General features: G+C 41.7%; 1 protein-coding gene across 1 annotated transcript in view; it reads left to right on the top strand.

The window, feature by feature from the left end:
- RGS22 (regulator of G protein signaling 22) overlaps positions 1-27872 on the top strand; it is a 151095-nt gene that overhangs the window by 24778 nt on the left and 98445 nt on the right. The window contains exons 4-10 of the mRNA XM_077493099.1: positions 199-417; positions 3647-3732; positions 13173-13338; positions 14060-14204; positions 17442-18036; positions 20770-20931; positions 27664-27844. Coding sequence (XP_077349225.1) covers positions 199-417; positions 3647-3732; positions 13173-13338; positions 14060-14204; positions 17442-18036; positions 20770-20931; positions 27664-27844 — 1554 coding nt within the window. The remainder of the gene's footprint in view (positions 1-198; positions 418-3646; positions 3733-13172; positions 13339-14059; positions 14205-17441; positions 18037-20769; positions 20932-27663; positions 27845-27872) is intronic.

The raw sequence follows: 27872 nt of genomic DNA, 5'->3' as shown, positions 1-27872 counted from the left end.
CATGTGTCCATGAGCCCTTAGTGTAACAAGGTTTCTATTATAACCAGTCGTGACCTAAGAGCTAGAAGATAAGTAAAGCGTTAGCTCTACACCTTTTTCCCTATTATAAAATTAAGGATTGGTGTCTTTCTTCTTCTCTCTATTTTGCTATTTATATTTTTATATATACAAATATTTACAGGTGTCATTCTTTTTTAGACTTTCACTGAAGCTATCAAATTCAACAAAACGTATGGGATTTTCGAAGTGATCAGCGATTTTCCAGATCAGCTGAACCAGCAAATTAAAAAAATGTTGCAAGAGTATCAGCCCCCAAACCCCATCTACGATGCCACAAGAAGCATCACTGGACACAAATCCAAAAAATCCTCTGTTAATGATTTACAGATGAACATTGATAAAAATTATAGTATTATGGTAAGCTGTACTCATTGTGCGTTGTCTACTGTCTCATATTAAAGCCCAAATTAACTTTCAGGTTAAATCAGCTAAATGCAATCTAGGTGAGTCAAAACAAATGGTGTGTAAAACCATACAGTTAATTTTCTTTAAAAAGCAGCTACAGCCTGAGTAGCAAGGCCTGTCTCCTGCCAGCATGTTGTAGAGAAAGACCCTTCCCCCTTGTTTGAAGGCAGGGTTCTTTCGGCAGAGGTCTGACACACCCCCTACTGCACATCCGGAATTCTCCAATCATCAAGGAGCATAAGCTTTATTGATTGGAGAGCTCTGGATGGGAGTGATAGTGTTGGGAAAGAGGAAGGGGGGAGGCTTTTGCTGGACCTCTGCAGAGAGACCTCCACTACTATACAGAGAGCAAGGCTGCTTCTTTGCAGCATGCTGGCAAAGAATAGACTTTTCTACTCAGGCTGTGGCTGCTTTCTAAGCCCTTGTACACACGGTTGGACATTCCGACGGAAAATGTCCGATCGGACCATGTTGTCGGATAACCCAACTGTGTGTGGGCTCCATCGGACTGTTTCCATCGGAATATCCGACAGACAAAGTTTTAGAGCTGGGCTATAAAACTTTCCGACAACATGATCCGATCAGACTTTGTCCGATTGTGTGTAGAGAATTCCGATCGGACAAAGTGCCACGCATGCTCAGATCAAATTCCTAGACCAAAGTTATTGGCTACTAGCCTGAACGTAGTCCCGTCGTAACTAAATAACGTCTTCACGTTACGTACGACCTGATTTTCCGACAACTTTGTCCGACCGTGCGTATGCAACACAAGTTTCAGACAAAATCCGACGGATTTTGTTGTCGGAATGTCTGACCGTGTGTACAAGGGCTAAAAGAAAAGGAGCTGAAAGCTTTACATACCTTTTATTTAATGTGCCTGGAATATGTTTAGCGGATTTCCTCAAAAAGTTTATTTGGGCTTTAATGATACCCTTTAGTTTTTAAAAGTAAATCCTTAAGAAGGAGTCAGCCTAGTTGCTCAGTACTTCAGATTCACATGCAGATATTACTTTAGTACAAGCATACCCTACTTTTAAGTACGCAATGGGGTTTATTTACTAAACCTAGAAAGTGCAAAAATCAGGCTCACTTCTGCATAGAAACCAATGAGCTTCCAGGTTTTATTACCAAAGTGTAATTGAACAAGCTGGGGTTAGAAGCTCATTGGATTCTATGCAGAAGTGAGCCTTATTTTGCACTTTCTAGTTATAGTAAATAAACCCCACTGTGTACTTAAAATTGGGGTATGCCTGTACACCAATCCACCCCACTTTCTTTTGTCAGTAATCTGGTGATCCCTCACCATGTTTGTAATGCTTTTTGTATAGACGCACATTAATATTTTGCCTTTAAACAATTTTAAAAGCGAGAAATTATTTAACAAATAAAAATAAATATGACTAATAAGACTGATATCTTAGCAACAATATATTATGCAATGATGACGAGTGAACTGGTTCTGAAATCAGGTGATCAGATCCGATTTGCTTACATTTGCACATTCACACTTGTCCATTAGTGCCGGGATTCCTGAACTTATTACAAGTAGGTAACTTATGTTGCAAACAAACATACGATCCTGCTTAGTGGTTTGTGTGTTTCCAGGTAGGCTAATCCCTTTTTCCTTTTGAAGCTAAACAGTTAATTTAAGTGAAATATTCCCAGGTATGTCACTTTGGAAGCCACTTGTGACCATAAATAGGACAGCTCAGTAGTAATAGCCTAAATCTCTGTGTGTGGCCAATATCGTTAATCTGTTGTTGCTTAGATGCTTGTTTGTGATAATCCTCTTAGTCACCATTTATAAACTGGATACATTGTATGTTCCACAACAAAAAGTCACACCTTCCTTTATCAGAAGTGCCAAAAGAAGAACCCAATTTAACAGAAAGGTTCACCTAATACCCAAACAGAATTCAGTTTACAATAAGCTTCAACATTTACCACACGGCTTAGTCATTGCAGGAAGCACTGCTGCTTCTAAATCAAAAATATTTATTTAAAGACTATGTGTATAAAATGCTGTGCAAAAATCTATATTTTTAAATACTTATCTAACTCCCTAGTGACTGAGGGTAAAAAAAATCTTACTGCCTGAACACAATTTTGCAACTTTGACATGTGTTAGTAAAACTGTACACATCATCGCCACTACTTAGGCCACTTTCACACGGACACCTCCGCTAAGCGGAACCCGCTTGCTCAGCAGGGGATCTCTCCGCTAATCCCTGCTGAACAGGTGGATGACATGGCCGTGTCTGCTCCACTATGCAGAGCAGACATGGACACCGTCCCGCTCACCTCTATGGGGCAATCAGATGGAAACGATGCCGCCTGTCCGTTTCTATCCAATCCGTTTTTGGTGGACAGGATCAGATGGTGGCTGGTGTCAGCGGACGTAAATTTAACCCAACTAACAACTGGAAAATCGAATGAATATTCTCAAAATGAATATTTTTTTAAACTAATTTCTACTAGTATATCGCCCTGCTCATCCTCCCCTTCTGCCCCACATATCAATTTATAAAATGCTTGGTTGTATTTTTTCACAGAATGCAGTGCTTTCTGTGAATGGAGGAGAGACAGATGAGTGGCAGGAACCCTTTCCTCCATTCACAGACCAAATAATTAAAGATAAAATACATTTGTTTGGAGGAAGAAGGAATCAGGGGAGAGCTTTAGTTTGTGGTTATATCCAACACTTTGTGTGGGTCAGTGGTTCTAGTATATTAGCAGTTTGGTTGATTAACTTAATTGACTAACAGAAACCTTTATGGTGCGATTGCTGTTCAGAAATGTATCTTTGTTATTCAGACCAATAATAGATCTTTTCTTTTGTGCGTTAGTATATGCACTTTTAAACATCATTCTATGAAACTGACAAACAAATTGCATTATTATTATAAAAAAAATAGACTATTTTCCCCAGATACAGACACACAGAGCTAAACACAAAGGTACATAGATTTAATAATAACACACAAATGCAACCCTCCTCTATTCTTCTAATAGATTGTAATATCTGTTTACATTTGTGGGATATTGGTATATACTATATATATATATATATTGTATATACCTATCTATGTAGCAGTGAAAGTATTGTGACATCAGAGAAAAAAAATACATAACACACATTCAGCTAGAAAACATGTTAATATCTTATTTGCATTTTTCTAAGTGTCTGAATCGGGAGCAAGGAGTTCAGTGGGTTAAGAAGGAGAGGCTTCCAGCTTTTTTAAAGAGTGATTGCTATTTTGAATACAGGTACAGTAAACTATTTATATCTTCCTTATAAACTTTGTTCCTAATGTCTCTAATTGCCATCTACAAAAATATATATATATTCTGTTCTTTTAAAGCACAATATACAGCATAGTGCTTGTCCTGGTTAATCCTGCCTGTTCTTGTGTTCCCCTGTGTGTGCTGACCACGGTAATCTTGGCTGCTGATCCATGATACCGTGGTCAGTTTATGTGCCTTTATCAGCCCGCTGTCTCTCCCTCTCCTCCTCTCCCCCTCCCTCACTGCCTGTCAGCCATTGAGTCAGTGCCGATCTGCTCCCCGCCACTCCCCACCTGCTTATATTCTGTGTAGAATACCTCTGTTATATGCAGCTATGTTGCACAGTGTCTTTGTTTTATAAAAATGATGTAGATCCATACATTATTGCAGAGCGCTGCTGTGCGGTCTCCTGACCGCCCACCGCTCTCCTCCTGGCTGATGTCAGAGGGAAATCTCAGCCCCTCCCGCTGTAGTCCTTAGATCAGGGAAGGAGAGAGGTGGGACGTCATGTGACTGCACAGTGGCGCTCTGAAATAAGGTATTGTGCTGCATAATTTTTATAAAACAAAAACACTGTGCAACATAGCTGCATATAACAGAGGTGATTCTAGTAATTACACAGTGTGACTTTACAAACACTTTAAGGCCCCTTGCACACAGGGCTGCCTGGTTGCAGTGTGTGCCTCCCAGTGTTTTAGTGCACATTTTACGGGCCCAGGAGGGACAGGTATAGTATCCAGCCCAGCTGTTGCCAAGAGTCTATGGCAGGCTGCGGTTGCGCAGGGCTGAGCGCTGTACTGAGAGTCATTTAGGACCTTGCGCATTCAGGGATGAAGGTCCAAGACATAGGTCTTCTAGATTCTGCCCCTTGGTCCCTGAATGCACAGGGCCCTAAGCGCCAGTCAGTACAGAATTCAGCCCTATCCAGCTGCAGTCTGCCATAGACACATGACAATGGTCTGCTTTTATTTGTATAGGTTAAAACTGTTGTTGTAACTGCTTAAAAAGTGTTAGCTGGAGTTAGGTTTTAATTTGTTCTTTCTTACTTACATCCATCTTAGCCCTTGTACACACGGTCGGAGAATCCGTCGGAATGTGTCCTATCGGACCGTGTCGTCGGATAATCCGACTGTGTGTGGTATGCATCGGACTGATTCCGTCGGAATATCCATCGGACCCAATTTTCCAACATGTTGGAAATATTTCCCGACCAACTGGGCCGATCGGACATACTCTGATCATGTGTAGAGAATTTTGATTTGATCCAAGTGCCACGCATGCTCAGATCAAATTCCTACATCAAAGCTATTGGCTACTAGCCTGAACGTAGTCCCATCGTAACGAAATTATGTCATCACGTTCTGAAAGATCGGATTTTTCGCCAACTTTGTCCGACTGTGTGTATGCAACAGTTTCGGACAAGATCCGACGGACAAAATCCGACTGGCAAAATCCGACGGATTTGGTTGTGGAAATCTCCGACCGTGTGTACAGGGGCTAAGACTGCCCTGATCACAAGGTGACAACACTGCTGTGAGATTTCACTGCAGAGGGAACAGCATTGTCACTCTGTTAAAGAAAATGGAAAAGTAAACGTCATTAAACGATATTGAATTAACTGTTAATGCTATTGGCAGACTGTGTTTCAAATATACGCTATATACATTTTATATATATAAATAAATATATATATATTTTTCTACTTTTGCCCAGAGTTGTACTTTGGGGGAGATTTACCAATCAGCTTCCAGGTTTTATTGTCAAAGGTAATTTGAACATAGCTGATTGCTTACTGAGCACCATTGCACCAAATTCTGTGTGCACCAGTGTCAATAAATCTCCATCTTTGAGTTATATTTTATAGTTTTTTTGTTTTTTTTCTCATATCACCAGACCTATCCTCTAAGGCCATTCATTTTGTGGAAATACTATATACAACTGTAAAAAGATGGAGGGGAAAAGGCTAAATAACAGCATTTGGAATTGAATAGATTTATCATTTTTGTTTTCCTCTCCTCAACCCTGTGTTATGGAAGGCTGGTATAAGAAAGAATGTGTTGAATGTTTTAAGTGTTGTTAAACATTATACGATAAGTGGTCATGAGACACCAAATGCTACCATGGTTACCCGAGGCATGGCTTTGTCAGGCAGCTGTAAAATGTGAGTACAGCATGAGACCAATAAAGAGAGGAGTGGTGAAGATTTATGTCTGGTTTAAGAGTTTTGAGGATAATGGAGTCTTACCATGGATAAAGTATGCAATATTCAGTTTGAATAAAGAGAGTTTAAAGATGCATGAGAATGTGAGCAGAAAAACATTGGAGCCGGCTGCATGGGGCTCAGGGGCCAGGGAGTGTTATGTGAATTTAAGGGGGAACTGTTATATACATGTATTTATGTATATATATATATATATATATATATATATATATATATATATATAATATAGTATTTCAATGTACTAAAAAAAGTTTCTGTGCATAGTTTGTATTTGTAGATACAATACATACACGGGAGTGCTTACTGCAAACAATCCCAAATACTCCACTTTCTAGGGTTCTCGTCCCCCCTGCACTGACAGAAGGGTGCCAGTTCCAAACAGTCCCAAAGCAGCTGAAGAATATGACGCAAAGAATAGAACTTCAGAGTCTGCAATAGGTTTATTAAAGTTACCCGATTCAAGATAAAACCACCAGCTCCCCTCCTTTGCGTTTCACTCCAACTAGTGCTTAGTTTTAGGGTATGCAAGGAAGCATTTTTCTGCTACAGCTAACTGATTTAAAAAATAAAACAAAAAAATAGTTGCAAATGCACCTGCTAGGCCCCATTCATACTATGACACGTGACGCCAGGCCTGTTCTACACACAAATGCGTCAAAGTATCTCATGCAGCTTCAAGCCTCTCTGTGTTTTTTTGGTTAATAAATTTGTCCTGATTTTCAAAGTAGAAAGTATTTCCATAGAAAGTCATAAGTCTGCATAACTTTCACAATCTGTTCACAGAGCGTAGTAAGCATATGAGATACACATAAACAAGAAAAGCTAAATACTGGTATACATGGCATCACATACAAAGAGAAACTTGAGTTCTGTACTTTTACCATGAACTGTAGACATGAAATAAAAATGGGAACAGGGAATACCGGGAAGGGAAGGTAGAGCAAAAATCAGACAATTGTTCCATGTCTTCTTTCACTCCAAGCTGCTCACTCACTAAATAGAAAAAAATAAGAATAAACAGAGACAGTTAATAGAAGAAAAAAAAGGTGGTGGGGGTGGGAGGAAGGTAGGAGACAGGAGTAAGAACTAAACCAAGGTCATTGCCATCTTCTCCATGCCCCACACAACCAACAGCCAACTTCATTCCGGAAAGGAGTTAGTGTAAAAGGTAGGAGGAATGTATATTTAACCCAGGGTTCCTATATTTTGTAGAATTGGGACATCCTATTATTTTTTCTTGCAGTCCCTTTTTCGAATATCATCATTTTGTAGACTCGTTGTGTGACCTCCGTGAAAAGGACAGTCTGGGTTACCCATGATCTCTGTTATGATCTCTGTTATTCACCATTACAGCCATTTCCTATGTCTCAATAGGACCTCTAAGCCACTTTGCACTTTATTCTAATTCTCCATATATCAGCTGGCATCAGGGGCGGATCCAGAGCCTAGTCTCGGGCGGGGCACTGCCAGAAAATTTTGCGCCAATTTGTTGGGGCAATGGCTGGTGTTGGCGCTTCAATCATCACAGCGCCATGATTAATATAGTGTCAGGATGATTGAAGCGCATTATTTCTATTATTAAATTGTAATATAAAATTAAATAGTTCAGCTCACCATAATGTAGAATCATTGGGAGCCCTGAGCGTGTCACTTTTCACGTCGCCTGCCACCAGATGCAGCGTGTCTTTTGCCACGTCGCCTGCCACCAGATGCAGCGTGTCACTTGCTATGTCTCCTGCCACCAGATGAAGTGTGTCACTTTCTACCATCGCCTGCCACCAGATGCAGCATGTCACTTGCCACCATTGGCTGCCACCAAATGCAGATTGTCCCTTGCCATGTCACTTGCCACATCCCCTGACACCAGATGTGAATTGTCACTTGCCAACGTCACCTGCCACAATATGCAGATTGTCACAAAGTGATGTTGCATTGTGGCCATCTTGGTACACCCCCACTTGTCTGCAGTAAGCCTAGAGTTAGAAGTCAGCAAGCGGATATCTTTATACACCCACCGGAGTCTTGCTTTTCACAGTTATTTTTAACAGTAAACTCAGTTTATTTAGTGAAATATAAGTTGAGTTTACTTTTAAAACTACCTGGGAAAAGCAATACTCCGGTGGGTGTATAAAGATGTCCGTTTGCCGACTTACAACACTAGGCTTACTGTCGATGAGTGCGGGAGTACCAAGATGGCCGCGACGCAACGTCCCTTCAGTCACATATTCAGATGAGCAGCGGCTTCCTGACAACACCTGTCTGCTTGCTCAGTCACACGCCAGCCCGCCGGAATGATTGCCCATCCGCTCGCTCACCTGCTGGCCTGTTCAGTCACCCGCCGGCTCACCCACTCATTATTTTCTTGGGGGGTGCAATTGCCCCATTGCCCCCCCCCCCCTGGATCCGCCCCTGGCTGGCATAGTGTGTGAGTGAGGGCATGTATGTGACCACTGGCATATTTTAGATGTGACAATGTTTTCATTTTATAATTGTGGAAGCCACATTTGGTTTTTGTATCACATTTCTTTTGCATTCAGTAAAGCTTAGAAGGAGATACTGCTGTTTGCTCTCTTAGCATTTTTGCTTATAATTCTTGCTATTGTTCTGAGGGCAGCACCGTTTGTTTTGATGAGTCAGTCAGTACCCTTCTCTAATTGATCTGCATATTCATCTGATCAATTTGGATCTCAGTGTTTTAATAGATTGTTATTATCCATGCTGTGTTTGTGAGTTCCATGTCCGTGAGTTTCCGCGTTCGTAAGTTGTCATCTTTCGAGCACTCGTTCCGAGTCGCAGTTATCGTACAACGTATCTGGTTCGGCTGTTGCAGGTAGGGCTTCGGCTCCCATTTTTTCATTTCATGCACTGTAAATTGCCATGTCACTAAACTGTGATATCCAGAACTCACAAATTACTCACAGACATTTTGTAATCGTAATGTATACCACTGTTTGTTACCGTGCTTCACAAGACGACTCGTAGTCGCTCGCTTGTGACACATCGGTCGATGCCACATCAGGCATTCATTTTACATACATTTCAATCATTTCAAATCTTTCCGAATAGTTCCTAATCATTTCTAACCATTTCAAACCATTCTAAACCATTTAGAATAATTTCTAATAATTTCTGAAAACCATTTCAAATCATTTCTAACCATTTCAAATCATTTCTAATCATTTCTAAAAGCATTCGAATAATTTCTAATCATTTCATTCATTTCTGTCACATACCGTGCTCCGATTCTAATCCAGTCGTATCTTCGATGCACCGATTCGCCCCGGTGTGCCCCAGTTTTTTCGGCCTCATTTCAGTACATGTTTCAGAGATGGATTCACTCGAGGGTTACAGGTTCAGTCACTGATTCTTGTCTTTGTTATGGCATATCATTTCTTGTCATGTATTACGCTCCGATACGAATACAGTCGCATCTAAAGATGCATCGATTCACTCCGGTGCGTCCAGTTGCTCGGCCTCATTTCAGTACATGCTCCAGAGACGGATTCACTTGTCTGGTATAGTTTCGGTTACTGATTCTTGTCTTTGTCATGGCATATAATTTCTTGTCACATATTACGCTCCGATACAAATCCAGTCGCATCTAAAGATGCACCAATTTGCTCCGGTGTGCCCAGTTGTTTGGCCTCATTTCAGTACATGCTCCAGAGACGGATTCACTTGCCAGTCGTAGGTTTGGTCAGTGATTCTTGTCTTTATCATGGCATATCATTTCTTTGTCACGTATCACGTTCCAACACGAATATATTCACGTCTAAGCTCTAATTCGTCTCGGCGTGCCCCAGGACAGGCCACATTTCAGTACATGCTCCAGAGTCCATTCGTGCTCAGTCGCAAACAGTGGCATGGCGATCCGGGCCTCTGTCATGGCAGAACAAATCATTTCACTGTCACAAACCATGCCCCGATTCGAATCCAGTTGCATCCACGATGTACCGATTCGTCCCGGAGGCCCCAGCTACATGGCCTCATTTCACCAATTGCCTCACTTCAGTATATGCTCCAGAATCCGGTTCGCAGTCAGTGGAAACTGCGGCACGACCGGGTCATGCCTCTGTCACAGCAGATATTCGTTTCATTCAAGGCAAACATTTCGTTCATTTCATTAGTTTCATTTCATTTCGACTCACTGCCGCCTGTTGAAATCACCATTTTAGTCATTTGTCTAAAACAAGTAAAACAATTTTTTTCCAAGTTTTCACCTCTCATATTTCTTCAGGTCAGTCGGATTCAGTAGGTCGACCCTGCACCAGCTTTGATGGTGCTTCTCCAGGTAAAAAAAAAGAGAGAGCTATACACTTCGCTTAGGTGCGTATGTTAGGGAGCACAAGCAAGACTTGAAATTCATGTCACCCTCAATAGGTTCTGGTCAGTCAAGACTCAACCCCGAGGACAATTCAGCACACCCAGGCGTCAGAACAACTGAATCATGTCCCGGGCGGGCAGTGAAGATCTTACGGCCCCACTGTCCCCCTCTCCGGTCTCAGAGAGTGCCAGCGTACAGTCACTTAGGGGATGGACCATCCCAAAGTTGACCTCAGAGCTGAGGCGTAGAGGAGTGCCCTTTCCCGCTACAGCCAGGAAAGCAGAGCTCTTCAGGCTCCTCTTTCCTCCACCAGCCACAGCAGGATCCAGCTCTCAGCAGGCGTCCCTGGATTTCATCTCGACGGCCATATCTCAACTGCATACCTTGGTGTCATCTCTGACCGCATCAGTTTCCGAGGTTCAGAACAGAGTGGCACTCCTGGAGACCCGCCCGGCCGTTTCTGTCCCTGACCCTGCCATAGTCCAGGCTATTACAACTCCTTCCGCAGGTACCACAGGGTGGAGCTCCATAGTGTACCCTTCCCACTTGGTCTCAACCAATATCAGGAAGGACATCCTGGAAGGCAAGGACATCAACCTCGCCTCTCTACTGATCTCCATACATGACTAGGTCCAGAACTAGAATTCCTTTCAAACATGCCCCTTATTGGTTTCAGAGAAATAGTAAGAGATACATGTCCCCTGGGGCAGTACCCGGGTCCCCATACACTTTTTATGGCAATATCTTGCATATAAGCCTTTGATTTTTTATGTTTGTGTCCCATAGAATTTAACGGTATTTGCACAAATTTTTTGCCTGCTCGCATGTTCTGCTGCGAACCGAACTGGGGGGTTGTTCGGCTCATCCCTACTCTTTAATAGCAAGAGAATGGAGATCCAAAAGATACAATGAGAAATGGGTATGATGACTGGTTGTCAATATAATTGTTTATGAAATGATATAGGAAGCTGGCAATTGGGTAAAAGAATTGTGAATTGTATTTTCTACAATATACCCGCTTGTGAATAGAGAGGTATTAACAAAAAAACAGATAGTACCTCCCGCTTTTGTGATTGTTATCTGCAAATTTCAACTATTCCTGCAACAGTTAAGTTTCTTGCCTCCCTTCTTACCTTCCAAGAGTCCCTAGTGGTCAGTGAGAGTGACTATAACAGTGATGGCGAATCTTGGCACCCCCGATAATTTAGAACTACATTTACTATGATGCTCAACTACACTGCAGAGTGCATGAGCATCATGGGAAATGTAGTTCCAAAACATCTGGGGAGCCAAGGTTCGCCATTACAGGACTACGATAAGACAGAACCAATAAAAAGGCCTGGAAACTGAAGAGAAGTACAACTTGCTGAAAAATGCAAAAAAACTGTGAAAGCCGTTTATCAGCGTTTTTGAGCCATAAGCTTTTGTGGTATAGTTCTTCTAAAGAAAAGCTAAAAAACACTACAGTTAAAAAACCGCTGAAAAACACTAAAAAATGATAAAAAGAAGTTTGTATACAGCTTTCTACAGCTAATGCTGTTGGCATTTTTATAATGTCCAGTGTGCATGAGCCATACAGGAAAAATGTAGACTGGCGTATTATTTAGTTACCTTTATCTTTGAATGTACTGGTAATTTTGATGTGCAGTTTTCACTGGAGGTAAGCTCTGCTTACTGATTTTTTTCATGAAATACTTTGTTGAATTACAAATATGTGTGACATGTTTAATGGTTTAGCATAAGATGCCTGACACCTGTAATTTCCACAAAGAAACATAGAAGAGTGGTGGCAGAAGAAATCCCAAGTGGTCCATTGAGTCTTCCCCATTTTTTTTACTTTTATGTCTGAGTATAGATCTTTGTTTGCCCCAACAATGTCTGAATCCACCTAAGCCTAGTACACACCAGTACTTTTTTTTTTTTTAAATTATGAAACAGTACAAAAAAACTGACAGCTCCAGAGGAACCGCTGTACTAACCATGAAATGTTAGTACTACCATCTCCCCTGCTGTGTGCTATTGTGTTCTGACAGGGGGATGGCCTCCGTACCATTGGCTGAGAGCTCTGATCGGGAGCTGATCAGCAGAACTTTTTCAGTCATACCCCATCGGACCGGCTGCAGTACACACGGGGCCAAATGTCGGCCGGTTTCTATTGAACTGGTCGATGCCGCCCGACATTCGGTCCGTGTGTACTAGGCTTTACTGTTGACTGATTCACTACCTCTGCTAGAAGTCTATTCCAACCATTAACTACTCTTTCAGTAAAATAATACTTTCCAAGGTTAGCTTTGAACGTTCCTCCTACTAGTTTGAGGTCATGTCCCGGTGTTCTTGATCTTAGGCTGGCCATACATTTTTATATTTTCTTGTGAAATTTTTCTTTAGATTTACCAAAACCATATACTAGGAGGTCAAACCTAAACACTTTCAATTTGTATGCATTCAGACAGGCCCTTGCACTACACAGCTAAAGGTAAATCTAAAGGAAATGCAACAAGAAAGTTGTATAATGTATAGCTAGCTTTAGCTTCATATTGAAATGACTGCCCTCCTGAACCTTATTCACACCTTTAATATATTTGAAGGTTTCGTTAATATCTCCCCTTTAGCTTCTTAATGAAACATGAATAGACAACTGCTAGGCAGTGTAGAGGATAAATCCAAAGCAATTTTTTTTTCGCTTTTATTGGGTCTAGTGAAATTTGCAATTTTTTGAACTTACAACTATAACTTTTTTATTTTACATAATATTATGTCATGGATTCAATAATTGCTAAATTCATATATAAATGAAACTGCAGGTTCTCAATTCTTTCATACTTGCAGTAAATAAAGCTTAATGGTCCCTTTGGCTTTTCCTTTTGGTGGTTTCAGACTTGCTAAGCTGATGTCCCAGGTAAAGGTGAGGCATACAGGAGTGAGTTTACAGCTTGATCCTCAGTACCAGCCTTGGATATATAAACGAGAGGTAGAACCATCCCCATCCCCACAAACGGAAAATGAGGAACTCATGAAGAAATTCTTTGTTACTCTTGGACAGGTAATGCCCAGCTCCAGCCAAAACTTTTTTTTTCTTTTTGGAATGGGATAGATATAAACGATTGAATATGGAGACATTTATTTGACCTGCATGCAGCTGTTGTAAGCTTTTTTACGTTTTAGTGATGCAAGGTATAAAAAACCATGGCTTCTGTGCAATAGAATGAGGTAGGATATGAAGTATAAATCCCTTGCTTTTTATGGCATGTGATGGAAGTGATGACACGTACATGCCTCCTGTTTAAGATATCAGTACTGTAATGTATGTATTTTTTACTAGAGGGTTATTGGTTTCTCTTGGCCTAACTCAATGTAACCTGCTTTTACTATCTAGTTTCTCAATAAGCACCGTTCCATGGAAGCCGCGATTTCTATATTTTGCAATGAAGATAGATAGCAAATCTGAAACAGCTGCAGGTATCGTGGATAAATTGGTCTATATTTAGGCTGTATCTGGCTATAAAACCGTGATTTTGGATGCATTTTTGGCCACTGAACCATATAGGAATGATTTGTATTTCTTCTTCCACTGTAGTAAAATAAGGAATAAGCCCCTTGTTTGGATTTGTAAGTAAGTGATGATGATATGTGAATACTTTCAGTTTTATTACAATGCTGTATTAGTTATTCTCTCATAATAAAGATTTGTTATTTAGGAGAACAGTGATAATCCTGAAGTCTGTGGCTGACTGGTTGAATATTTAAGTTTATGTTTTTCCCAGGCTTCTTTTACCCAGACAAAAGAATGGTTTACAATAGCAAAGCAAAATGAGCCACCTACAACCACTGATTCATCTTTTGGACCCATCACCTGGGAGCCTGCACAGGGTAGACCTTCACTGTACAATGGATATAATGGTAATCAAGGTAAGTAAGAATGCATTACATACACAGCACTTTCAGCGCCAACGATGATCAATTTGGTCAAAATCCTAGCAAAAATAAGGCTTAGTATATCCAGGTTTAGCATACCCAGCAAGTGTATGTCTAGATGTTGTCTTTTTACCTTGTTCCTGTACTGAGAAATAGCTTTTATTACTCCCTGTGACATCAGCACCAGGCTTGTGAAATTCCTGTAGGGGCAACTGCAGAGAGCTCAGTCCCTATTGATGTATGTGTGCCCAGAACTGCATAGTTACATATAGTTACATAGTAGGCAAGGTTGAAAAAAGACACAAGTCCATCAAGTCCAATCTATGTGTGTGATTATATATCAGTATTACATTGTATATTTGTGCGGTCGTTCAGGTGCTTATCTAATCTTTTTTTGAAAATATCAATGCTCCCCAATAAAACCTCTGCCCGTGGAAGGGAATTCCACATCCTTGCCACTCTTAGCCCTTGTACACACGGTCGGACATTCCGACAACAAAATCTGATGGATTTTTTCAGACGGATTTTGTCCGAAACTGGTTTTGCATACACACGGTCGGACAAAGTGGATGGAAAATCCAATCGTTCGGAATGTGATGCCGTTCGTACGTTACGACGGGACTACATTCAGGCTAGTAGCCAATAGCTTTGGTCTCGTAATTTGATCTGAGCATGCGTGGCACTTTGTCTGATCGGAATTCTCTACAAATGATCAGACAAAGTCCTATCGGATCATGTTGTCGGAAAATGTTATATCCAGCTCTCAAACTTTGTTGGTCGGACATTCCGACGGAAAAAGTCAGATGGAGCCCACACATGGTCGGATTATCTGACAACACGGTCCGATCGGACATTTTCCGCCGGAATTTCCGACCGTGTGTACAAGGGCTAACAGTAAAGAACCCTCTACGCAGTTTAAGGTTAAACCTCTTTTCTTCTAATTTTAATGAGTGTCCACGAGTCTTGTTAAACTCCCTTTCGTGGAAAAGTTTTATCCCTAATGTGGGGTCACCAGTATGGTATTTGTAAATTGAAATCATATCCCCTCTCAAGCGTCTCTTCTCCAGAGAGCATAGGTTCAGTGCTCGCAACCCTTCATAACTAATATCCTCCAGACCCTTTATGAGTTTTGTTGCCCTTCTTTGTACTCGCTCCATTTCCAGCACATCCTTCCTGAGGACTGGTGCCCAGAATTGGGCAGCATACTCCAGGTGTGGGTACATCTCCCAAAAGCCAAGTGTTTGGGCAGGCTCTTGGGAGTAAAGGCAGCAGCATTATTTTTCTAGGAAATAAATCAATGTAATCATATAGAAATAGGAATAGGGGGGTGGGATATAGGCAAATGTCTGTAGTCCAGCAAACGAAGCCGACAACGTTGGTTGGGATTTTGATGCAGCAAAGGCACTTTGTTGTCAGCTCACTACAGTAGGTTAGGAGCACAATGCATTACTGGCAAATCAAAACTTATTTTTCTGTATTTGTAGAATATTTAAAGCAATAAAATACGGGGTGAATAGGGAACCGCTTACCTCCTGCCATGTTTTTGTCAAACAAATTGAGATAAATGGAGGCAGAGAAGAGAGAATATTATCATATCAAAGACAGGTGTGAAGCAGTCAGTACTTTCCCTTATGCTTCTCTGATATCTGTATATTTTGTGTAGAAACGAACAGTCTATGTTGTCCTTTGGTTGTGTGCCCCTAGCCTTACACTGTACAAAGCTGTACAGCAATATTTTAAAAACACATTTATTACTGCAAGTATCAGTACCTATATTTTTCCTTATATTGATGGCTCGTTTTTTTTTTTAAGGTGGATGGAGGAATTCCCCTGCCCGGACATTATATTCTGACAGCAGTTTACGCTGCTGTTAGGATACATTGATCAAAAGTTTTCCAGCATGTGCGTTCAACAGATCACCCTTCTACACTGCCCAAATGTTGATCTGGCTTAAGAATGGAGCTTCTGACATGAGAGGGGAGCAGACTGTGTATAGCGATTACCCCGTTAGTGTGGTTCAGCTTCACTCTCCAATAAGATTGTGAATGGTTCAATAAGCAAGCTGCATTCCTAAATGCAGTGGTGAAAAGGGACATCACTGGATTGGCTATGCAGTATGGCAGGGGTGTCTGCATTTCAGGACCGACTGAATAAATTTAGTTTTTCTATGTTATGCAAAATAATGCTCATGCCCATATATGTATTGCATATGTGTATGTAGCTATTTGCTTGGTGTTCAGTCTTAAAGGGGTTGTAAAGGTTATTTTTTTATTTTTTAAATAGGTTCCTTTAAGCTAGTGCATTGTTGATTCACTTACCTTTTCCTTCGATTTCCCTTCTAAATGTTTTTTTTTTCTTTGTTTTCTTTGTTTCTTTGTCTGAATTTCTCACTTCCTGTTCCTCCTCAGTAAGCTGTTCAGTAAGCTGTTCAGTAAGCTGTTCTGGCTGACTAAACACCGCTCGGATGATGGTGTGAAGTTTACTGAGAAGAAACAGGAAGTGAGAAATCCAGACAAAGAAAAAAAACATTTAGAGGGGAAATCGAAGGAAAAGGTAAGTGAACCAACAATGCACTAGCTTAAAGGAACCTATTTAGAAAATAAAAAACAAAGCTTTACAACCCCTTTAATAGTAGTTTATCAAGGTGAACATGTCTGCTTCATGATGAAGAATATGTTCCCTATTAGACATTTTAAGTGTCATTATTTACACCTAATCTATAGCACATATATGTTTTACAGGTATCAAGGTACTTATTTTATGTATGTATGTACATCATGCAAAACTAATAACATTTATATTGAAAAACCAAAAATATATAAATATACAGGACCTGTTAATTCTTAAGCATACATAATGGGGTTGATTTACTAAAGGCAAATATACTGTGCACTGCAAGTGCAGTTGCTCTAGATCTTAGTGTAGGAGGGGAAGGTCTGTTGGTTTTATCCAATCACATGCAAGCAAAAATGCTTTGCACTGCAAGTGCACTTGGAAGTGCAGTCGCTCCAAATCTAAGGGGTAGATCTGAAATGAGTGGAAGCTCTGCTGATTTTATCATCCAATCATGTGCAAGCTAAAATTATGTTTTTTTATTTTCCTTGCATGTCCCCCTTTGGATCTACAACAACTTTACTTTCAAGTGCACTTTCAGTGCAAAGTGGATCTTCCTTTAGTAAATAACCCCTTAAGTGTTATAGAGTGTAATTTATATATTGTATTTGTTTTAAGCATCACAGAAACCCATATCTGCATTATTGAAGAACACACAAGATGTTCAGGAAGAAGATGAGTATTCGGTATCCATTGCAGATTCTCCTATCCCCAGTCCAGTAAGAATTTATATTGAACAGAAAGAAGAGAAATCAAATAATACAGATCAGCAGGAAAAAGACCAAGAAAATGTGCAGGACAGAAACGTCCCAGTCTTCCCAACAATGGAGGACTTTTCCTTTTATTATGTTGATCAAGTTATGAAGACTGCGGTATCCAAGCTTAATGGAGAGAAAGTGGAACAAAATGCAGGTGAGATTGATGTTTTCAGCCTATCAGAGGTGGTGATTCAGCCTCTGCAGAACACAAGCGCTCCTTCCACCACATCTGAATCCACAATTGAAGAAGAAATTGACATCTCGGAATCAGACAGCGATGAGCTGGAAGCCCTGGAGTCCTCCCGTAATAAGCATGAATACTCCCATATTCACAGCCGGAAAGAATTTGAGAGGTTTAAATCTTTTATAAAAGGAACATCTGGGGAAAAACTATTCTGGTTATGGATGGACATTGAACGACTGAAAGCTATAACTGACATGAAGAGAAAGCAGAGGTACTCATATTGCACCAGTTTCTTATTTGAATATTGATACTTTAAAAATATATTTTGCACTGGGTATTGATTTGTTTCTCGAGGAGGTAGGTACTTGGAAATTCTTTCTTTTCATGTGTCTGAAAGAAGCTAAAAAAAGCCCAAATGGGCTGCAGTGTCAAATATAACCTCTAGATCAGGGGTGTTCAAACTTTTTTCAAAGAGGGCCAGACCATTTTGCCTGACTTTTTTTGAGCCATTAAAATTAAATGTAAATTAAATATTTTATGCAAAGTTTATTGCAAACAGAATATTATTAATTTCGTACCATTTATGACAATATATATATCTTCTCCGCTCAGGGTAACGATGAGCTCATGCGATATATATATATATATATATATATATATATATACTGTATATATATATATATAAAAAATCTTCTTTAGCCTCTGACCAATTCCCAAGCACCTCTCGGGGAAGGATGATCTTGAGCTTTTATTTTTTTTAAATAATAATCTTTTTTTTAGCCAGCCTAATTCAACAGTACTTCTCACTGACTGAAAGGAGCCGCGTTCTGGTTTGATGTGGCCCCCACTTGGAATTTACATATATATCCATCTGTAGCCCCCAAGCTCGAGTGTGTTATGTTTTTTTTTATGTGAAAATATCCATCTTCTTTAGCCTGACCAATCCCAGAGCACTGTCAGCGCTGTCAGCTTCATAGCGGCTCTGGCACATCGACTTCGGAAAACACACGCCCAGCCACACGCCCCGGCTCATCCTAACAATGAGCACGCTGCTCTGGGATTTGTTCAGCTAAAGAAGATAGATATATTCACGGCAAAAAAAAAACATAACACGCTCAAGCTTGGGGGCCACAGATGGATATATATGTAAATTACAAGCAGGGGCCACATCAAAACGGAACGTGGGCTGGACTTTGGACATGTCTGCTCTAGATAGTGTAAAAAAAACTATCAGCAGTGTAAACAAATCTGCACTAAGGCTCCATGCACACTGAAGCTCATAAACTGCAGTTTATTGTAGTTTGGGCGTTTGTTTTTTTTTGTCAAATAACTTTTTATTATTATAGGATGAAACATTACATATCATTCACTTCAATGCAGCAGTGGCGGAGCCAAAGGAGAAAAGGGAACATACAATAAGAGCTTATCGGCCTGCGGAATATAGCCACTTGGAGTAGGTACAAACCAGGCCAGGCAGAGCTATCCACAGGCAGTGTGTTCTTCAACATATGTAAGTCAGGGATAAAGTCCAACCAATATTAAACTAGTCCTCAAAACTCTACTTCCAGTAAAGAGTGGCATTCCAAGGATACAGGTATCGACTAAATGTGTGAGATACTTGTACTACAAATTAATCTATTCAAACACCCTCCCTTGGGGGGGTTTGGAAGAAAGATGGAAATAAGAGAGGAGAAAAAAGGGAAAAAAGAAGGGGGGAAGAGGGGGCGAAAAGAGGGGGATACCAAAAAAGGATAGAAAAAAAGGTAGGGAGGAAAAGGAGGGAATAGAGGTGGGTAGTCATCCGAAATATTCCGCTTGCCTGTCAGGGTCGATCGCCCTTAAGATTCCAAGGGTTCCAAACCACGTCATGCGCTTTGGGCGTTTTTTTTTAAAAGCCCATAAACTCCATTCTCTATTAGCCTATGTGTCCATGCACACATGGACGTTTTTTAACTTTAAAGAGCAGTGGAGTTTATTGGCTTTTTTCTGAAGGCCAGAAATTCGCGTTGAAAGTGCAGTTTTTCACCGCCAAAAAACGACAAACGTAGATAAACCCTCATAAACACGCATTAATTAGTGTTCGGCATTCTATTTTTTCAATGCATTGTGGGAGTTTGGAATGCACTGTGGGATTTTTGGAGTGTCCTCTGTGTATTTTTATTGAAAACGCCCGCTAACGCTAATAAGCGCTCATAAACGCTATTACAAAACGCTGTTAAAAGCACGTTTTTCAACCAGCGTTTTCTGCCAGCAACCTGGCGTCCAGAAAAAGCTTTTTTGAGCTTCAGTGTGCATGGAGCCTTAAAGTGCAAAAAGGGCATTTTTGTAACACACCTGAACATGGGCCAATATAATCATAATGTACAATGTTCCTAGAAATAGGAAAACAGAGGTACAGCTACAACATATTATTTTTATTCAAATTCAAGAAGCAAAATTCAGAGTATGACCCCAATGATTGGTTAAGGCCGCGTACACACGGGCGGACTGTTCGCCCAACTTTGTCCGCTGAACAGTGTTTCAGCGGACAGTCCGCTCGTGTGTGGGCTTCAGCGGACAGTTTCAGCAGGCAGTCTGACGAACAAAGTTTTTCGGAATTCCCGTAAGACAGTCTGCTGAAACTTGGTTTGAGCGGACAGTCCGCTCGTGTGTAGGCTTGTTCGTCAAACTAAGTTCCGCGCATGCTCAGAAAGGATTTACACGCCGAAGGTTGCATTGCAGTGTATAGGACGTCGTTTTTCGAGTCCCGTCGTACGTGCCGTTCACGTCATCGCGCACGCTTTCAGCAGACTGTTCGTTCATCGTGTGTGGTCAAGTCCGCTCATGCAAATTTTGAGCGGACTGTTTGTCGGATTGTTTGACAAACTAAGTTGGGCGAACAGTCCGCCCGTGTGTACGCGGCCTTACAGTGCAAAGCTGCACCAGATTCTGTGTGCACCAGTTTTAGTAAGTCATCTGCAGTATGTCATTATACTATAATAATGTGATATTGTAATAATTCCAGTCATCTTAACAAGATGAAAAAAATGTACCTGGTGGCCACGGGAGGCCATTATCTTCAGGGTGAAGTCCTAATGAAACTGGACCTCCTCGATACCAATCAGTGGAGTGAAAGCCATCTACACTCTGTTCAGGGTGAAATTGTCAAGCGACTCCTTCTTTACTGGTAAGAATCTCTATCCATTCAAATAAAAAAAATAAAAAAAGTTTCTGCATTTATGAGAAATCTGAAATAAGTTAACATTACAATTAAAGCATATCTAACCCCCCCCAAAAAATGTAACATATTGCAGCTTACCCTTACTTATGCTTATACTTACAATGTGGCTGCATTCGTTTTCTTTTTTTTCATTTTTGTTCACTTTATTTTCAACTGGTGATCCAGCAAGTAAATCTAATATTTTTCAACTTCAATTAATGAACTGAGCTGTCCATCAAAAGTGGCAGTTAGAGGGTTGAGACAAACCATTAAAAGCTGAACTAAACCCTCCTTTCCTTTGCAGCCAGATAAGCTTCCATCTTAGCCTCAGTTTGATCTGCAGTTGCCATGGTGCTGCACATGTGATCAGTTATGACACCACATATCTGACAGCTTGATGGTTAAGTTGAGAGCTAACATAAGCACACTAGTAACTGTAAGAGCCCCTTATACACTATTTGTTGTGACCTGCATATTTCCACAGTGTATTTGAAGGCATCGCACGTCATCATCATACAACAGTGCAACGCTGCGCTGCTGTGCAGAAAAATGAATGAATGAATAAATAAAGTTAAGCTGGAGCTGACACTGATACTAGTCTGCACTGTAAAAAGCTGAATGTTCGAACCTAGCCTAAGCCCTTGTACACACGGTCAGAGAATCCGTCGGAATACGTCCTATCGGACCGTTTTGTCGGATAATCCGACTGTGTGTGGTATGCATCGGACTGTTTCCATCTGAATATCCGTCGGACCCAATTTTCCAACTTGTTGGAAATATTTTCCGACAAACTGGTCCGATCGGACATACTCCGATCATGTGTAGAGAATTTTGATCGGACAAAGTGCCACGCATGCTCAGATCAAATTCCTACATCAAAGCTATTGGCTACTAGCGTGAACGTAGTCCCGTCGTAACGAAATAACGTCATCACGTTCTGAACGATCGGATTTTCCGACAACTTGGTCCGACCGTGTGTATGCAACAGTTTCGGACACAATCCGTCGGACAAAATCCGTCGGACAAAATCCAACGGATTTGGTTGGCAGAATGTCCGACCGTGTGTACAGGGGCTAACAGTTATTATTCACTGCATGCCTTGAATGTAATTTTTGGCACCGATTTACTGTGTGCCAACCTTCAGTGGATGACATTGGGACATGGCTAGATTCACTGGGCTGGTAAACAGTGTATGCTATTTCAGCTCACCCCTGCAGACCAGGTAAGGAGAGGTTAACTCCAGAGAAGTATAGTTCCTCATTTGAAAAGTGTTAGCTGGGGTTCAGCTTTAGGCCTCATGCGTTTGGCCATCTCCAGGGCTTTTTTTCACAGCGAACATGGGCAAACGCAGTTCTGGCATATCCAGCACTAAATGTATGTAATGGCAACGGGTGCTGGGGTGCGCTGGAAGGTCTATTTAAGCAAGCTACTAGGGGATCTATTGTTATTGGAGGGGGTGTATTTTTGCATGGCAGTCTATTGTTGCTGAGGAAGTCTATTGTTGCTGGTGGGGCTTATGTTGCTTGGAGGGATCTACTGCTGAGAAATGGGTCTATTGTTCCTGGCTGCTGGAGAATCTATTGATGCTGGCTACTGTGAGATTGCCGGGGTGATATTTTGTTGCAGGGGTCTATTATTGCTGGGGTGATATTGCATTGCAGGGGTCTATTATTGCTGGGGTGATATTTAGTTGCAGGGGTCTATTATTGCTGGGGTGATATTTAGTTGCAGGGGTCTATTATTGCTGGGGTGATATTTTGTTGCAGGGGTCTATTATTGCTGGGGTGATATTTTGTTGCAGGGGTCTATTATTGCTGGGGAGATATTTTGTTACAGGGGTCTATTATTGCTGGGGTGATATTTCTTTGCAGGGGTCTATTATTGCTGGGGTGATATTTTGTTGCAGGGGTCTATTATTGCTGGGGTGATATTTTGTTGCAGGGGTCTATTATTGCTGGGGTGATATTTTGTTGCAGGGGTCTATTATTGCTGGGGTGATATTTCTTTGCAGGGGTCTATTATTGCGGGGGTGATATTTTGTTGCAGGGGTCTATTATTGCTGGGGTGATATTTTGTTGCAGGGGTCTATTATTGCTGGGGTGATATTTTGTTGCAGGGGTCTATTATTGCTGGGGTGATATTTTGTTGCAGGGGTCTATTTTTGCTTGGATGATATTTTGTTGCAGGGGTCTATTTTTGCTTGGATGATATTTTGTTGCAGGGGTCCATTATCTCTGGGGTGATATTTTGTTGCAGGGGTCCATTGTTTCTGGAGGAATGCATTGTTGCCTGGGGGGTATATTACCGCTGAGGATCTATTTTACTGATTTTCTTGTTATCATTAACAAATTCCATACCAATTACTTAGCAACACAAAATTATACTTGGCTCTTCTCTAAATTGGGCGGTGCTGGGAGGTGGGTAGGGGGTGGAACCAAGGGATGGTGCTCAGAGGTGGGTAGGGACAGACAAGAACTGACTCAGAAGTGGGGAATTCCAGCACTTATTCTCTGAGAAAAAAAGCCCTGGCCATTTCTCCTTGATGCCTTTCCTCCTGGCAGCAGTGTTTCGGCAGAAAAAAAAAAAGATTGACGTTTGTAAACGCATGTAACACGTTTAGGTGCGTCAAGAACTTGGGTGTTAATTAAAGAGGAGTTCTGCCTGGGAAAAAAATAAATAAAAGCCAGCAGCTACAAATACTGTAGTTGCTGACTCTTGATAAATGGACACTTACCTGTCCAGGGAGCCCACAATGTCGGCTCCCCAGCCAAATTTCAGATCTGCTGTAGGGTGCTGCCACTGCCATTCATTGTAAGGGAAACTGGCAGTGAAGCCAGAATGTGTACTGAACACTCCCCAGAAACACAATTTCCTGCTTGTGGGATTCACTCACTGATTTTCGCAGAAGTCTCCACTAAGCTACAAGTCCGATTTTGGGCATCCCCTGCAACAAAAATGTAATTTTTAGTGAGATTCTCCCAAAGGAACGCGTCTAAAGGGATGCAGACCCCGCAGCTTTCCTCATTAGTGCCCAGCTGGTTGATAATTTGAAACCACTCCCATTAGACCCACTGAGCACATGGGCACAGATGAACACACAGTGATTTATTCAGAATAACAAAAGGTAGCAATCTGCAACAAAGGTTGTTATAATCCTTGCAATGTACATAGATCACCTAGAGGGGAATGTTTTTTTTCTCAACAAAAGTGGAGTTATACTGTAAGGTAAAAAATACTGAGACTTTAGGATCACTTTAATTCAGCTTTTAATTGTTACTTAAGTCCATCCAAATTTGATATTGCATCTAACACCACCCTCTCCCCAGGTTGACAATGCTGCTGTCTAAGCGTGGCTTTCTTGCTCCTACATCTAGAGTGGAGGCCCTCTAAGACAAGCAGTGTGTTACTGGCTGGATCGCCAGGTTTAAATAAAGGAAAAAAAAAGCTTAAAGCTGCAGCTGCTGACTTTTAAAATAGTGACACTTACCTGTCCAGCGCGCCCGCGATGTCGGCACCCGAAACCGATCTCTGGATCGTCTCTCGGGTGCTGCCGCCGCCATCTTGGGTATGTGAATCAGGAAATGGAGCCTTTCGAGTCGCGCTGCGCAATAAGGACGGTCCCCGCTGCCTCTGGGATCTGTGTGTTTCCCAGCAGGCAGCGGGGCACTTGCGGAAAGGGGCGGGCACTTGCGGAAAGGGGCGTAATCTACGCCCCTTTCCGCAGAGAGCTATCCCGGAAGTGGGTGCAGATACCTATACTGTACAGGTATCTGCACCCCCCTCCCCCCTGAAAGGTGCCAATTGTGGCACCGGAGGGGGGGAGGGTTCCACTTTAGGTCCACTTTAGGGTGGACCTCCGCTTTAAAGTGATATTAAAGCCTTGTTTTTTTTTCTTTTTAAATAACAAACATGTTATACTTATCTGCTCTGTGCAGTGGTTTTGCACATAGCAGCCCGGATCCTCCTCTTCTTGGGTCCCACGCCGACACTTCTGGTTTCTCCCTCCCGGTGGCCACCCAAGCAGGTGCGCTCCTGACCCACGGCTGTGTGTCCATTCACACATGGAGCCGTGGCTTGGCCCCACTCCCTCCATTTCCTGATTGGCTCACTGGCTGCAATTGACAATCAGGGGTGCGAGTCCCTGGACATCACTGGATCAAGAGGAGACTCAGGTAAGTATTAGGGGAGGATGGGGAGGGCTGCTGCACACAAAAGGTTTTTTACCTTCAGGCAGAGAATGCATGAATGTCAAAAACCTTGTGCCTTTACAACCACTTTAAGAAAACTAAGGCTACTTTCACACTGAAAGCACCCAGCGTTAGTGGTAAAGTTTTACTGTCGCTTTAGCAGCAGTTTTCCGCAGCTAGTGGGGTGCTTTTAACCCCGAAGAAGGGGTTAAAAGCACCCATATTGTGGCGCTGCCAAAGGGCATTGCAGGCACTTTGGCAGCGCTGCCCATTCATTTCAATGGGCAGGATGTTTTGGGAGCAGTGTATACACCCAAAGATGCTGCTTGCAGGACTTTTCAGAACGTCCTGCAAGTACCCCACCCCAGTGCGAAAGCACTTGGGTGGCATAGGAGGTGTTTTTCGGGTGCTTTACAGGTGCTATTTTTATCGCTAAAATGGCATCAGTGTGAAAGGGGTCTTAAAGAACCACCAGGCTGCAATATATGACATTTTTTTTAGGTATAGATAAACTTTCATTTTAAAATAAGCAGCATTTGTTTTGAAAATGTCGAGAATCTCATATACTGTGTGTGTATGTATGTGTATATATATATATATATATATATATATATATATATATACACACACATACAAATATGTATGTATTAAATATTTTATTATATCTTTTCATGTGACAACTCTGAAGAAATTACACTTTTCTACAATGTAAAGTAGTGAGTGTACAGCTTGCATAACAGTGTAAATTTGCTGTCCCCTCAAAATAACTCAACGCACAACCATTAATGTCTAAACCGCAGGCAACAAAAGTGAGTATACCCCTAAGTGAAAATGTCCAAATTGGGCCCAACGTGTAAAGATTTTGCGTGGCAGCCATTATTTTCCAGCTCTGCCTTAACCCTCTTGGACATGGAATTCACCAGAGCTTCACAGGTTGCCACTGGAGTCCTCTTCCACTCCTCCATGACAACATCACTCAGCTGGTGAATGTTAGAGACCTTGCACTCCTCCACCTTACGTTTGAGGATGCCCCACAGATGCTTAATAGGGCTTAGGTCTGGAGAAATGCTTGGCCAGTCCATCACCTTTACCCTAAGCTTCTTTAGCAAGGCAGTGGTTGTCTTGGAGGGGTGTTTGGGTCGTTTTTATGTTGGAATACTGCCCTGCGGCCCAGTCTCTGAAGGGAGGGGATCATGCTTGGCTTCAGTATGTCACAGTACATGTTGGCGTTCATGGTTCCCTCAATGAACTGTAGCTCCCCAGTGCTGGCAGCACTCATGCAGCCACAGACCATGACACTCCCACCACCATGCTTGACTGTAGGCAAGACAAATTTGTCTTTGTACTCCTCACCTGGTTGCCGCCACACACGCTTGACACAATCTGAACCAAATAAAAACAACTTAGTCTCATCAGACCACAGGACATGGTTCTAGAAATCTATCCCCTTAGTCTGCTTGTCTTCAGCAAACTTTTTGCAGGCTTTCTTGTGCATCATCTTTAGAAGAGGCTTCCCTCTGGGATGACAGCCATGCAGACCAATTTGATGCCGTTTGCAGCGTTTGGTCTGAGCACTGACAGGCTGACCCTCCACCCCTTCAACCTCTGCAGCAATGTTGGCAGAACTCATACGTCAATTTCCCAAAGTCAACCTCTGGATATGATGCTGAGCATGTCCACTCAACTTCTTTGGTCAACCATGGCGAGGCCTGTTCTGAGTGGAACCTGTCCTGGTAAACCACTGTATGGGTTTGGCCGCCATGCTACAGCTCAGTTTCAGGGCAATCTTGTTATAGCCTGTAGAGCAAACAATTCTTTTTTTTCAGATCCTCAGAGAGTTCTTTGCCATGAGGTGTCATGTTGAACTTCCAGTGACCAGTAAGAGAGAGTGAGAGTGATAACACCAAATTTAACACACCTGCTCCCCATTCACACCTGAGACCTTGTAACACTAATGAGTCACATGACACTGGGAGGGAAAATGGCTAAATTGGCCCAATTTGAACATTTTCACTTGGGGTGTACTCACTTTTGTTGCCAGCGGTTTAGACATTAATGGCTGTGTGTTGAGTTATTTTGAGGGGACAGCACATTTACACTGTTATACAAGCTGTACACTCACTATAGACAAAGATTAAACTGTTTTTCTTTTTGGGCCCAGATTATAAAACATTTTTTCCTTGGTTTCCAAAGTCATCAAATCACTAACAATTTGAGAAGTAGGACAGCTTTTTCTGCTAAATATATCTGTTCCAAGGCTCTTTCTTGTTGTGGGGGAATAACAGCCTATGAATTGCAGTGCTTATGAAATCCAAAAAGACTCTGTCACTCCAAGAAAATTAAGAGCTGCTGACAGTTAGTGGAGGCAGCCAATAAGAATACAGGGGACAGGTAAGACCAAGAAAGATCCAACACTACCCCCAAAATGTCAGAGCTTTGCCTGCTCTTCAATCTATTAATCTGGGAAAGATCTTTGTAAAATTCTAAAACAGCTGCATTTATTTCATTCAAGGGGGCCGAGGTTTTGTTTGGCTGATACACCGTCTGCTAATACAGTTGGTGCAGATCTTAAATTTTGGTATGACCGTCAACTAAGACCTAAAAGAGATGCAGACCCCTTTGCACAGACAATAACATTGTTACCTCTCAGACCCAAGTCTTGTGCACCGAGGATATCCGTGGCAAGTTTTCCGGTGAGTGCTCATATGTTTATATTCTAAT

Source organism: Lithobates pipiens, unplaced genomic scaffold (assembly GCF_037356315.1).
Source record: "Lithobates pipiens isolate NorthernLeopardFrog02 unplaced genomic scaffold, aLitPip1_a1.2 Scaffold_19, whole genome shotgun sequence".
Taxonomy (NCBI): domain Eukaryota; kingdom Metazoa; phylum Chordata; class Amphibia; order Anura; family Ranidae; genus Lithobates; species Lithobates pipiens.
The sequence above is the reverse complement of the archived record's forward strand: the minus strand, read 5'-3'. Positions and strand labels throughout refer to the sequence as shown.